Source organism: Ylistrum balloti, unplaced genomic scaffold (assembly GCF_031769215.1).
Source record: "Ylistrum balloti isolate Yb309-2 unplaced genomic scaffold, AGI_CSIRO_Ybal_v1 Utg371204, whole genome shotgun sequence".
NCBI lineage: Eukaryota > Metazoa > Mollusca > Bivalvia > Pectinida > Pectinidae > Ylistrum > Ylistrum balloti.
The window spans coordinates 127,501-140,959 of NW_026782655.1; the positions used below are offsets into that span (position 1 = coordinate 127,501).

General features: G+C 36.7%; 1 protein-coding gene across 1 annotated transcript in view; it reads left to right on the forward strand.

Moving 5' to 3' along the window:
- Window positions 1–2,931, forward strand: part of LOC132561426 (uncharacterized) — an 8,684-nt gene extending 5,753 nt beyond the window's left edge. Inside the window, exon 3 of the mRNA XM_060226156.1 lies at window positions 1,527–2,931. Within this exon, the coding sequence (XP_060082139.1) occupies window positions 1,527–2,931 (1,405 nt within the window). The remainder of the gene's footprint in view (window positions 1–1,526) is intronic.
- Window positions 2,932–13,459: the final 10,528 nt, after the last annotated feature.

A 13,459-nucleotide genomic window follows, 5' to 3' on the forward strand; every position in this document is an offset into this window, starting at 1 on the left:
CAAAATTTGAAAAACTTCTCAAGATCTATAACGTCTCGATTATTTCACATGCAAGATGTCCAGGTCATTGGCTATCAGAGTTAATAATATTAATGAACATGACCACTTTCTGGGTCATTGGAGTCAATAATGCTAAAACTTGATTATATTTGGTCAGTTACATACATGACCAATTACTATCGACAGCAGTTTTAAGTAAAATAATCGTAATAAGTCAACTTCAGGTTTTCGTAGGGTTCAACCCTTAAAAGTGTTATTTTGACAACATAATTTTAAAAACTCACCTTTTTCTTAAATTCTAAATATTGATATTTCATGTCTAAAATTTATCTACTTTCAAGGTAACAGGTGTCAAATGTGTTAAAATCTTAAAATGTCCTTTTCTCAATAACTAAGATGTTCCAGATGACGTTATTTAGTCAGTTTCACTTTGCTATTAATTAATTACCATTAATAATAGTTATTAGATATTCTTTCGGTTTTCGGAATAGGTCTTGATTTATTTTTCAAATGACAGAAATAAATAGTTGTAATGCTATTATATAGATATGTAATATATTAATTGCTTGAATGGTTGACTATCATGCTTGTAGAAATTCTTAATCTTTGGGTAGGAGGTTGAATAAAGGTGAAAACCCCATCAAATAATTGGCAAGCAATTTCTATTTTTGTTCTTTTCTTTGGCTTTTCCTTACTAAGTTTTTTTTTTTTTTTTTTTCCAACACATTCATTTTGAACTTTCTGGGTTGCCCAATCAGGGTTTCCACGTGTTTTTCAATGTTCATTTAACGTCCAAGTTCTTGTTAAATGGGTGGTACGATCGAAAGTTTAAGTATTGGTCAGTTGGCGTTATTCATCTATAGACCAATACTTTTATAGTGCTGCTATTTGTTCTTAACTAGCAGCAGTCAAGGAATGGATTAACGTCATTTCTTCCTCACAGGTGATTTTGATGGTATCGGTGGTAGATAGTAACATTTCTGCTTCCCCAACGTTGTTGGTTAAATGTTTAAAGGATTGTACCAAATATCACGACTTGCTTGTAAGATGTTGACAAACAACTAACAAACTCATAGTACACGGTAACGAGAAATGCGGTTTGATATTGAGGGGGCTGTGTATATTTGACATAATTATCTCATTGGGAAAAATATTACCTTGTGTGATATCAAGTGTAATGCCCGGTGTTTCTTTTTTATATTTTGCACTCCGATAATCATCGAGTAGGAGTTTGAGATTCTATTGACATATTATTTTTGTTGTTCGTTTTTGCCAACCTTTTCTTTACTCTGATGAATAGCGATGACACGTTCTATCTCAATTTTTTCCCTACGTTTCATACGAAAGGGCTCTTGCATCAAGTCCTAATAGGCATTGTGTGGTAAAGTTTGCTTTGTCATATCACATTTATCTGTTACTAAAGGTCCTTTGTGATTAGCGGTGAGTTATCTGTCTCTGCCTTGTTTGCTATATTTGATGGTACTCTTCATTGCCTTCTTTAAAACTTTTAATCTGTCTACTTTCAGGATAGAATTTTATCTGCGCTTTCCAATTCCGTACTGGGATTCCTCCTTAGATTTTCACCTGGCAAATCCTATCCATTCAATCGTATGGACAAGGCATTACTTCGGCAACGGTCGGGGAAGAGTAAGGACTGGCCCCTTCAGCAGTTTCACAGAACCTGATGGTACCCCCATATCCAGAGATATTGGAAGGGCTGGCACATTGATAGCACGAGAAAATATTGAATCCATTATAAATCGGAATAGTAACCTGCGGCTAGTTTACACCACCTTGATAACATTAGAGGGCTATCACAATGGTCCACACGTGTGGATGGGAGGTACGGTACGTATGGTCACCTCCGCGCCATCAGATCCTTGTTTTTGGTTCCATCACAGCTTTGTAGATAAATTATGGCGAGATGCTCAACGGAACATGAGAAATCCAGAGAATTATCCTTACCAGACTAGTACTAATCGACTACATCGACCGAGAGAGAACATGGTTATGTTCCGCTTTGATCCTAACTTTCCTGTGCGTAACGAAGACGGTTATAGAAGCTGGGTTGCTAGACGTACTACATATGCGCGATCGCCGGGACAGGCGACTGAAAGATCACAGTGTGAAAACCCTTCTTGGCGGATCCGACGGGTTCTCGTATGGGACGTCCAACGGCAGATATGTGTTAGCGGTGAAGGTGAACCGTCTGATTTTGATACGCCACCAGATACCCAAGCTAATCGTTTGTCCAGTTCAGCTTTCAACGATGGGTCTAATTCTGCTTTACAGTTTATATCTCCAATAAGAGACCAAAGAACGATGATACCTGAGGACAACACAGTGGCCAACACTTTCAGGGCTGTAGCGGGTACATCGGGCACTGGAAATCTATTTTTCAATAACGCTTTCACTTCCCCTCTTCACGATGTTAGAACAGTCAGTTCTTCGTCGCGATCCTCCGGAGGGCCACCATTCGTTAATCAACGATCACGATCCATGTTGTTGGATGATTTAATCATGAGACTACGAAGACGACAGAACAACCAATTGGCAGAAGTAGCCAGTATCACTCAACCATCATTGGTCAGAAATGAATTACAAGGAAACAATATGATAGGTTTTACATCCGGAACAGGACAGCCAGTCGATAATAACGCATTTTTCGAACGTGTTAATTTTGGGGACACGAACAGACAGACAAGGAATCTTTTCGGACAGACAGGACAAATGATCGGACAGACAGGGCAGATGCTCGGACAGACAGGACAAATGATCGGAGAGACAGGGCAGATGATCGGACAGACAGGGCAGATGCTCGGACAGACAGGGCAGATGTTCGGACAAACAGGACAAATAAACGGACAGATCTCGGATACACCTGTTCAATCCAATTCAGTCATTTCCTTACTGAGAGGTATTTTACGCTAAAGACAAACAGGTGCTATAAATCTGATGGAATCCAATATTCCCCGTCAACTTTAAACACATAAATATTATTCTCTTGTAGACCTGATCGGGTTCAACATGACAGGGTCTAATTCTCTTGTACACTGATAGGGCTATTGAGCTATTATTTTTTACAATCTGAAAATTACTATCTATCTATCTGAAAGCAAAGCAATAGCAGAAACGTCCAATTTGTTAACAGCTATATCCTGTAACAAAGTGCGACCGCCAACATTTAATTCACAGACATCATGGTGTCCAAATTCCTTATAGACATGACTGGATCAATTCTTTCAATATCAAAGCCTATAAACCGCCAATTTTAAACCCATAGACCTGACGGGATCCTTTCTCTCCGTCAATTTTAAACCCAAAGACCTTATCAGTTCTTATCTCTCCGTCAGTTTTAAACCCATTGACCTGACCAGTTCCTATCTCTCCGTCAATATTAAAGTTATAGGCCGAACGGGATCCTTTGCCTCCGTCAATTTTAAACTCGTTGACATGACAGGGTCCAAAACTCTCCGGCATCATTGAACTGACGGGGTCTAACATTCTCTGTCTATTTTAAACAGCTTTCAATGATGGGCCTAGTTCTGCTATTGAATTATTATCATCCTCTGAGATGCTGCAAGAATGATGATACCTGAAAACATCCCTATGGCTAACACTTTTATTGTAGTAGCCAGTACACTGGTGACTGGAAATGTAATATCAATTATCCTCCCCTCTTCGCAATATTAGAACGGTTAGTTTATCATCCTGATCCTCCCGAAGACCAACAACATCAGTTAATCAACTATCACGAACCATGTTTGATCACGAATATAAAGCCGACATTCCGCTTTTCTCATTGTTTTTTTTTTTCGAGGCGCGGGGTGGGGATGGGAGGGTGTGTGTGTTATAGCTCTATTCAAATAATCCGTAGAACTCAATCACAGATTGCAATATTTTTCACATTTATAATTGACTCTTTTGTTTGATATTTTCTCGTGTCGTCGTGTTGGTCAAACGTGAAGTACATAATGACGCCGATGTTTTTCTGTTATAAGGTAGGAACATGGCCAGTGTCAATTATTGTTTCTTCGAGGATTACTATATTGAACTCGAATAAATATTTTTTCCATAATCGAAAGAAAAATGAAATAGCTAAATGATCGTAAGAATCGTTGATTCAACTGCAAAGTGATATCAAAATACATCTCTTCAAATCCGTTTCTTCAGGTCTCGTCGTATGACATTGACCGACAAAGCTAAGGCTTTACCTACAGCTTGCATAAAAAAAAAGATCAATGACGTGACAGTTATAGCGATGCTCACATTTACATGACTGTGATTTCATTAGTGATGAAAAAGCCTTCGGCAAGAATACCTCGACATTCACAAAAATTAATTTTCTTCTTTTAATATTTCAGCTACTCCTTGTAATGATTAATTATTATCCTTCTTTTTTACATAAATATCAATAAAGTTGTGTTTTAGAAGATTTCTTTGAGTCATGTATAAAAGCATTAGACGGGTCATATTCATTAAACGAAACTACCTTCATGCATTTACACAGCATTAAATTTTGCAGTGTGGCAATGATAGCGCTGCAGTAAGACACGCATCGCAACACCAGTCTTTTCACGCTAAGTGTTACAGTTTTTCAAATATGCAAACACAGTTTCGCAAAATGCCGCGAAAAATGTTTGAAAATACTGTAATATTGATGTGAAAAATGCGTGTCTTGCTGCGGGTCGTGTACATATACACCACTCAATACAATTAGCATATACAGAACACATAGGCGTAATAAATATTAGAATGAAACATGATGTCATCAGAGGTACGAGGAAACACATATTAGAATAACACAACACCTGGAGTGATTATATATGACGTGATCAGAGCTTATAACACATATCTAACGCGTAAGTATCAAACGGAACCAACATAACAGATGGGGCCATTGGCGTGCTATGAATATCACTTTAAGTGAAGAATTTGATCACGTCATTATGGCATAAACATGAGTATAGGATCACATTTATTGTCCAGTAAGACATAATTCATGTCTGTGGTAACACAGCACGTATACATCATCTTGAGTGGTATTTTCTTGATATGCAGGATAATTAGTGACATGTTTGTCATTATATGATGAAAGTTTAATTGTAATATATTTTGTATTGAATATACATAGCCGTAAAAAAGTAAGAGGGTTACTAGGGCACCTTCCTTAAGCCTCCGATCAATGTTCAAAATACATTATCCGTGACAAAAAAAAATACCGGTGCGCCTAGATTACCAATATCGTGATTTTACAAACTAATGCCGATTTCTGACTATCACCGAGACGTGTGATCGTAAATACATCTGCAATTAATAATTGTTTTACAAATGTGGCTGCAGATAAGTTGTCGAATAACGTGTGTCTTGTCTGCAAACATTATTACATTTCCTTTATACAAAAAGAACTGGGCTTGCTTGATAAGGGAACCCCACCTATACAGTATGCTATATTGTAAAAGACGAGAAATATTAGCTAATCATGCTTCAGCTAAGATTGCCTATTAATGATAAAGATACGGACCTCCCCTGTTTATACTGGATCCCTGAATTTCACAATGATACATGTAAACAACGTTTTATAGTAGCTCACCTTATTGTTCAACCAAGCCCTTGTTTAAACCACTAACCACCATTCTAAGTACTATCATTTCTGGGTTACAATCTCATTGTGATACTGTTTAGTCAAGAAGTGGAATACTATGTGGATTCTGAAGAACTCCGAAGAGGCTTTGACCAATAGTCAACACCCTCCTCTAAAAACCATACCACCGTTCTTCATTCGAAACTGAAGGTACTCCTTCGTTCTCTTGTTATGAGAAATTTCTTCTCCAAAAAAGGTGAACGGAAGTACAAACAAAATTACGTTCAAATCAGAGAAGAAATATACGGAGGACGAAATCATAAAAATGATCGAGTTTCTGGTTGAAAACATCTTCGTCGAGTTTGGTGGTAAGATCTTCAAACAGAATATTGGCATACCTATTGGAATTAACAGCGCCCTCTTTGTTTTCAATCTAAGCTGAATTTATTGTAGAGCTTATTAAAACAGGTCACAAAGACTTTGTCAAGACGTTTGATTTCCCCTTCAGATATATTGACTATGTCCATCGTATACATCCATCAGAATAGGTAATCAAAGACACGACAGACTCTTCTTCATCAGCTGCTTGTTTTGGTTTTTTACTACAACGAAACCAACATGGGCAGCTTTCCATCAAGCTGTATGATAAACGTGATGATTTCAATTTCCCTATTGTGAATTTTCCATATCTTGATATCCCCAACCTATGGTATTTAAATGTCACAACTCGAAACACAAGGGATCAAAAGATGCTGGTTGATGAAAATTATGGGGAATAATTATGGTCGCCATAGTGATGTCATTGGGAAATATTTCTTTGTTTGACACGAAGATGTGTTTACATTGCTGGTGTTCTCGATGAAGTAGAAAATTCTTACTCTGGTCTTTATCTGTTTGTACTTTTGAAAGAGTCGCCAAGTAAATATTTCTTTTGTTCTTATTTTGCCCTAGATTTATTGAATTTGAATTTGAATCATGATTATGTTGCCATTTTCCTGATTTTTTTAAAACCAATTTCATCAATTTTGTATTTGAATTAAGATTCTGGTAACATGTCGGTATTTTCTTTATTGTTATTATCTGGTTAGATTGAATATCATTTTGTATTATTATTCTTATTGTCATAATGATTGTATTTTGAACAAGCACAGGCTTAAGGACAACACCATCATGCATGTTGATTATCAGAAGAAAAGAAACTCTTTAAATCAAAAGTCACGCTTATGATTTTCAATTTTAGGGAAAAAATTATGCCATAAACTACTTCCGTTCGTGTCAGTCAACAGTACGTTTGAATTAGATATATCGTCAATGTTTATAACAATATCTTCTGGTATATTGAAGTTGCAAATAAAATGAGATTTTGAAATTGATAAATGGTTCTGTTCTAGTTTAAATAAATGAATATAAGTCTAACAACTAAGCATTGATTATTCTTTTATGAAAGATATAGTCGTTAAAAATGTAATATGATGTTTGTTTACAACGGATCTGTCATTTATCATGATCATAAATGCCTTAACATAATCATAAACTCTTCCCCTTCTTATTATTTCATTCTCTACGTGCTTTACGTCCTTAAGGAAAGATTCCAACTACAATGAACTGTTCAGTGTAGATAGTGTTATCCCTCAGGTGTATTTGAACTGCCATATTGCTGATGAATCGGCGCCATTTCACAACAGTGACGTCATTATCACCTATATCTCTTCCCCTTTATCTACAGCACGGATGAATACGACCAATCACAAGACAGGTTTGCTAAGGAAAATGAAGCAGATATAGCAATACACACATTTTCCAGACTGTGATTTCATAAGTGGTGAAATAGCCTTCGGCATCAATACCTCAACATTCACAAAATTAATCGTTTATTCTCTAGTTCAGTCTATTGCTTCTGCTTTATCTTATTTGTATGAATGTTAAAATGCGTTTTATAAGACATCTTGGAGTCAAGTATGAAACGAGTTTAAAAAATAATCATCAAACGAAACTCCTCAACAACGTGACTTACTAAACATCAACATAAGAAGGTTGCTTGAGTTATATGTAACACATCTTTAACATATGTATACACTAGCATGGACAGCAGTAAGGCACTATACTAAATTCCTTATTATAGCGTCTTTTTCAAACGGTTTTCAAACACTTCAACATTTGTCTAAAAGTGTGTTTTGTCGCCTTAAAACACAAAGTTTTACATTAAAAAAAAACGATTTAGATATTAGCTCAGGATGTTTATGATGTTGACATGACAACAAAACATGCATGCGCGCTGTAATTGCAGGATTAAGTACAGAGATAGATAGTAAACGCGATGTTTGCTGCGGTTGGGTAGGTATCATGAGTTGGTGGTATACGACAGGCTTTTGTAATGTTCAGGGATTTTAGTCAATCTGATATCAATACCGTTTAATTAGCTGTGTATTTCAATAGTAACCAAGACAATTCCAACATGTTAACAGAATCATATACATGTAATTCACATTCAATAAAAGTAGGGCATAATATGATGACATTATTTCACAAGACCTAACGGGGTAAATTATTTCTTTCAATCTTAAAATCAAGGACAAAACGGGGTCAAAATCTTTCCGTCAACATTCAATTTGCAATCCCAATGGTGTTCTAACTATATCATTCTCTATATATGTATGTTAGGCCATGCTGTAATTTGTTTATATCGTTTTGTGACTGATAGGCCGGAAGGTCTAAGGTAATAAAAGAATTGAATTGTATATCTGTAATTATTAAATTCACTGACTTGACAAGGTCCAATCTCTCGTTCAACATTTAATTCATAGACCTGCAAGGACCCAACTCTCTTGTACACCTAATGGGGCCCAATTCCCTATATCAACATTTAATTCATAGACTTGACGGGGTCCCATTCCCTATATCAACATTTAATTCATAGACTTGACGGGGTCCCATTCCCTATGTCAACATTTAATTCATAGACTTGAAGGGGTCCCATTCCCTATGTCAACATTTGATTCATAGACTTGAAGGGGTCCCATTCCCTATGTCAACATTTAATTCATAGACTTGACGGGGTCCCATTCCCTATGTCAACATTTGATTCATAGACTTGAAGGGGTCCCATTCCCTATGTCAACATTTAATTCATAGACTTGAAGGGGTCCCATTCCCTGAGTCAACATTTAATTCATAGACTTGACGGGGTCCCATTCCCTATGTCAACATTTAATTCATAGACTTGACGGGGTCCCATTCCCTATGTCAACATTTAATTCATAGACTTGAAGGGGTCCCATTCCCTATGTCAACATTTGATTCATAGACTTGACGGGGTCCCATTCCCTATGTCAACATTTAATTCATACTTGACGGGGTCCCATTCCCTATGTCAACATTTAATTCACTTGACGGGGTCCCATTCCCTATGTCAACATTTGATTCATAGACTTGACGGGGTCCCATTCCCTATGTCAACATTTAATTCATAGACTTGACGGGGTCCCATTCCCTGAGTCAACATTCAATTCATAGACTTGACGGGGTCCCATTCCCTATGTCAACATTTAATTCATAGACTTGACGGGGTCCCATTCCCTATGTCAACATTTAATTCATAGACTTGAAGGGGTCCCATTCCCTATGTCAACATTTGATTCATAGACTTGACGGGGTCCCATTCCCTATGTCAACATTTAATTCATAGACTTGACGGGGTCCCATTCCCTATGTCAACATTTGATTCATAGACTTGACGGGGTCCCATTCCCTATGTCAACATTTAATTCATATACTTGACGGGGTCCCATTCCCTATGTCAACATTTAATTCATAGACTTGAAGGGGTCCCATTCCCTATGTCAACATTTGATTCATAGACTTGACGGGGTCCCATTCCCTATGTCAACATTTGATTCATAGACTTGACGGGGTCCCATTCCCTATGTCAACATTTAATTCATAGACTTGACGGGGTCCCATTCCCTATGTCAACATTTGATTCATAGACTTGACGGGGTCCCATTCCCTATGTCAACATTTGATTCATAGACTTGACGGGGTCCCATTCCTTTTGCCATCATTTAATTAATAGACTTGATGGGGTCCAATTCTCTCTGTCAACATTTAATTCATAGATATGCTGAAGTAAAATTCTCTCACAGAATTAACGTTGTTGATTCTTCCGTTCAGTTTAAATCTAATAGACCTTAGTATGTCAAAATCTTCCCGTCAACATTAAATTCATACACATCACGAAGTACATGTGTACAGAGACCTGACAGGGTTCAAATCTCTTCGTCAACATTTAACTCAGAGACCTGACAGGGTTCAAATCTCTTCGTCAACATTTAACTCAGAGACCTGACAGGGTTCAAATCTCTTCGTCAACATTTAACTCAGAGACCTGACAGGGTTCAAATCTCATCGTCAACATTTAACTCAGAGACCTGACAGGGTTCAAATCTCTTCGTCAACATTTAACTCAGAGACCTGACAGGGTTCAAATCTCATCGTCAACATTTAACTCAGAGACCTGACAGGGTTCAAATCTCTTCGTCAACATTCAGTACATAGACATGACGGGGACAATTTTCTCCATCAATTTTAAACTCGTATACCTGACTGGGTCTAACTCTCTTCGTCAATATTTAATTAATTGTAATTAATAGGCCCGACAGCGTCTAACTCTTCCCGTCAATCTTAAACTGATAGACTTGACTCGGTCCAAATCTCTCCGGCAACATTTAAACATGGAACTGACCGGGTCTAACTCTTCCCGTCAATCTTAAACTGATAGACTTGACTCGGTCCAAATCTCTCCGGCAACATTTAAACATGGAACTGACCGGGTCTAACTCTCCCCGTCAATCTTAAACAGCTTTCAGTGATGGGTCTATTGAAACTCGTTATCTCGAAATTCAAGGGACTGTGGAAAATATTTCGGCTTATCCAAATTTCGATTCAAAGGACGTATATAAATATATCAGTTTTCTGACGTTGGGTTACGGTTGAAATACGTAGGGCTACGATGCATGCAAACAGTGTAGTTTAATCTGTTATTTTAAATAGGAGTAAATAAACAAATAAATTTATTTTTACAATGACGATAAAACGAAATTAAAATTTGCTTTTTGATACCCTAACAGAACGATGGAAAATATTGTCAGCACTTCATTGTCCAAACACTAAATCTAACATTGTGCCCGATAACAGTCCGTTAGTAAACAAGCTAAAGATTACTTTCTCTCGGAAATGTGGGGATCGTATTTCGTCAAAAAGTTCGTACTGGTTTGACGGTTTCGTTTAATGTTTTCATGTCGTGTAAATTCTCTACTTTTTAACGTACAGGTAAGTCACTGTCACTGGATAGTGACACTTATTAAGAAACCCAACTTTGATTGGATAATTAAGCGCCAGAGACCAAGTGTTGTGTGTGCGATAGGCCAATACACCGTAAATAGCCATGTGTTACACACAGGTAACTTTCTTCTCTGTATATGTACCGATTTCGTCAGAAGACGTGCCAATGTATTGACAAAAATTAATTTCGAGACAACGAATGATTTTATCCTTGCTTGACAATTGAAGGGATTGAAAAATCGCTTCGACTCAATCGAAATTTCGACGAAATCTGAAATTCGAGTCATTCGAACTAAATTTACAAAGATATAGAAGGAAAAAAATCGGGACTTGAAAATTAATTCGACTCAAACGGAATTTCGACTCAAGCGATTTAAAGACAACGAGTTTCAACTGTATCACGAACCATCTTTTTGATCACGAAGGGGAAAAAAACACGCTCCGCTTTTTAACGGTGTGTGTGTGTGTGTGTGTGTGTGTGTGTGTGTGTGTGTGTGTGTGTGTGTGTGTGTGTGTGTGTGGGTGTGTGTGTGTGTGTGTGTGTGTGTGTGTGTGTGTGTGTGTGTGTGTGTGTGTGTGTGTGTGTGTGTGTGTGTGTGTGTGTGAGTGGTGTGTGTGTGTGTGTGTGTGTGTGTGTGTGTGTGTGTGTGTGTGTGTGTGTGTGTGTGTGTGTGTGTGTGTGTGTGTGTGTGTGTGTGTGTGAGGGGAGGTGTGTGTGTGTGCGTGATGGCTCAGTAGCAAAAACATGTTAAAGACAATCCTTATAACTAAATAACAAATTACAAATTTTTTGACATTCATAATGGACTCTTTTCTTTGTTATTCTCTGGTGCCGCCCCATGGGTCAAGATGACGTACATAACGTGGTAGATATTTTTTTCCGTTATTGTGTGATAGCAATAAAGACCAATGTAAATGATTGATTTATAGAGGATTACATTACTGAACTCAAAGATATATTTGTGTTGGAAATTAAATGAATATATCTCGTTCCCAGAACCGTGTCTTCACGCCTTGTCGTACAACAATGGCCGACTTGGGTTAGCCTTAATCTAGAGCACTTATGAAAAGGATCACTCATGTGACAGGTTTATTGGGGATTTATTCATAAGTGATGAAAAAGCCTTCGGCAAAAAATACCTCGACATTCACAAAAATTTATTATATCCGTTTCATGTTTAAGCTATTACTTATTTTGATTAATTTTTTTTTTCGTGCATATATGTAAACAAAATTATGTTTTAGAAAATATCTTTGAGTCATGTGTAAAATCATTAAATGAGTTTAAAAATATATCAATTAAACTAGGATGGCAATGAAATTGTGCAAGGACTACAGTAAGACACGCATCACATTTAAAACTAGTAGTAGTTTTTTTATCCTGAATATTACAGTTTTTCAAACATTTCAACACAGGGTTACAATCTTATTGTTTAATTGTTTACTTAAGAGTGAACTTAATGGTATTTGGATGTAAATAACTCCAGTTTTTGCCTAATCTTCAGCAAACTTTCATAAAGTCATTTCTTCAATAAGTATATTTGGTTTTCCCATTTTGTACACAATCTTTATTCTTTCTTAACAAGAAGAACGCAATCGTTCTTTTGTCATGAGAACTCCATTTTCTAAGAAAGGTGAACGGCGGTATTGTGAATGAAACTGAAGCGGTTTTCTTCTCTCTTTTTTCTAAATCAAAGAGCTTTCTGAAAAACCGTGATGATTTTGATTTTGACACATTTTCATAGGTCTCTGTGTTTATCCGTCTTTTCTTCGTGTTTTATGCTAGTTAATCAACTTTAAGTCCGAATTAAAATTTCCTGAACATTTCCATATTTTTGTTGTTTTTATCTGGTCATATTGAATATGGTTTTGTATCATTATCATTATTGTGGTTTTTTTTTACAAATATAGACTTAAAAACAACAACATCACAAGAAACAAGAAAAGAAGTTTTGATGAAACTCTTAAATTAAAGATAAGATAATTTAAGTTACAAAGAAACTGAGATTTTGAAATTTATCAACTGTTCTGTTCTAGTTTTAGGAAATTATTGGAAAATTGAAAATGAAATAATTTACGAGAGATGGCAAATGGAACCCCCGATGTATATATAATAGACAGATGTCATTGTGCCTAGTGTTTAGTTAGCTCTCACAAAGGTCTAACAATTAAGCCTTGATCATCCATGTTATGAAAGATATGGTTGTTACAAACGCGGTATGATTTTTGCTTGCAAAGCTCTGTCATTTATAGCGAACATAATTGCCTTAACACACTAATTCATTACTATTTTTCATTCCCTTGAGGTCTTGAGCCTTTAAGATATGATTTCAACTACAATGAAATATTCAATGTAGATAGTGTTATCCATCAGTTCTATTTGAACTGCCATATTGATGATGAATCGGCGCCATTTCACATGCCCATATCAATGACGTTATTTTGTCACCTATATCTCTTCCCCTTTATCTACAGCACGGATGAAAACGATCAATCACGTGACGGGTTTGTTGAGGAAAATTTGACGAATGCGCA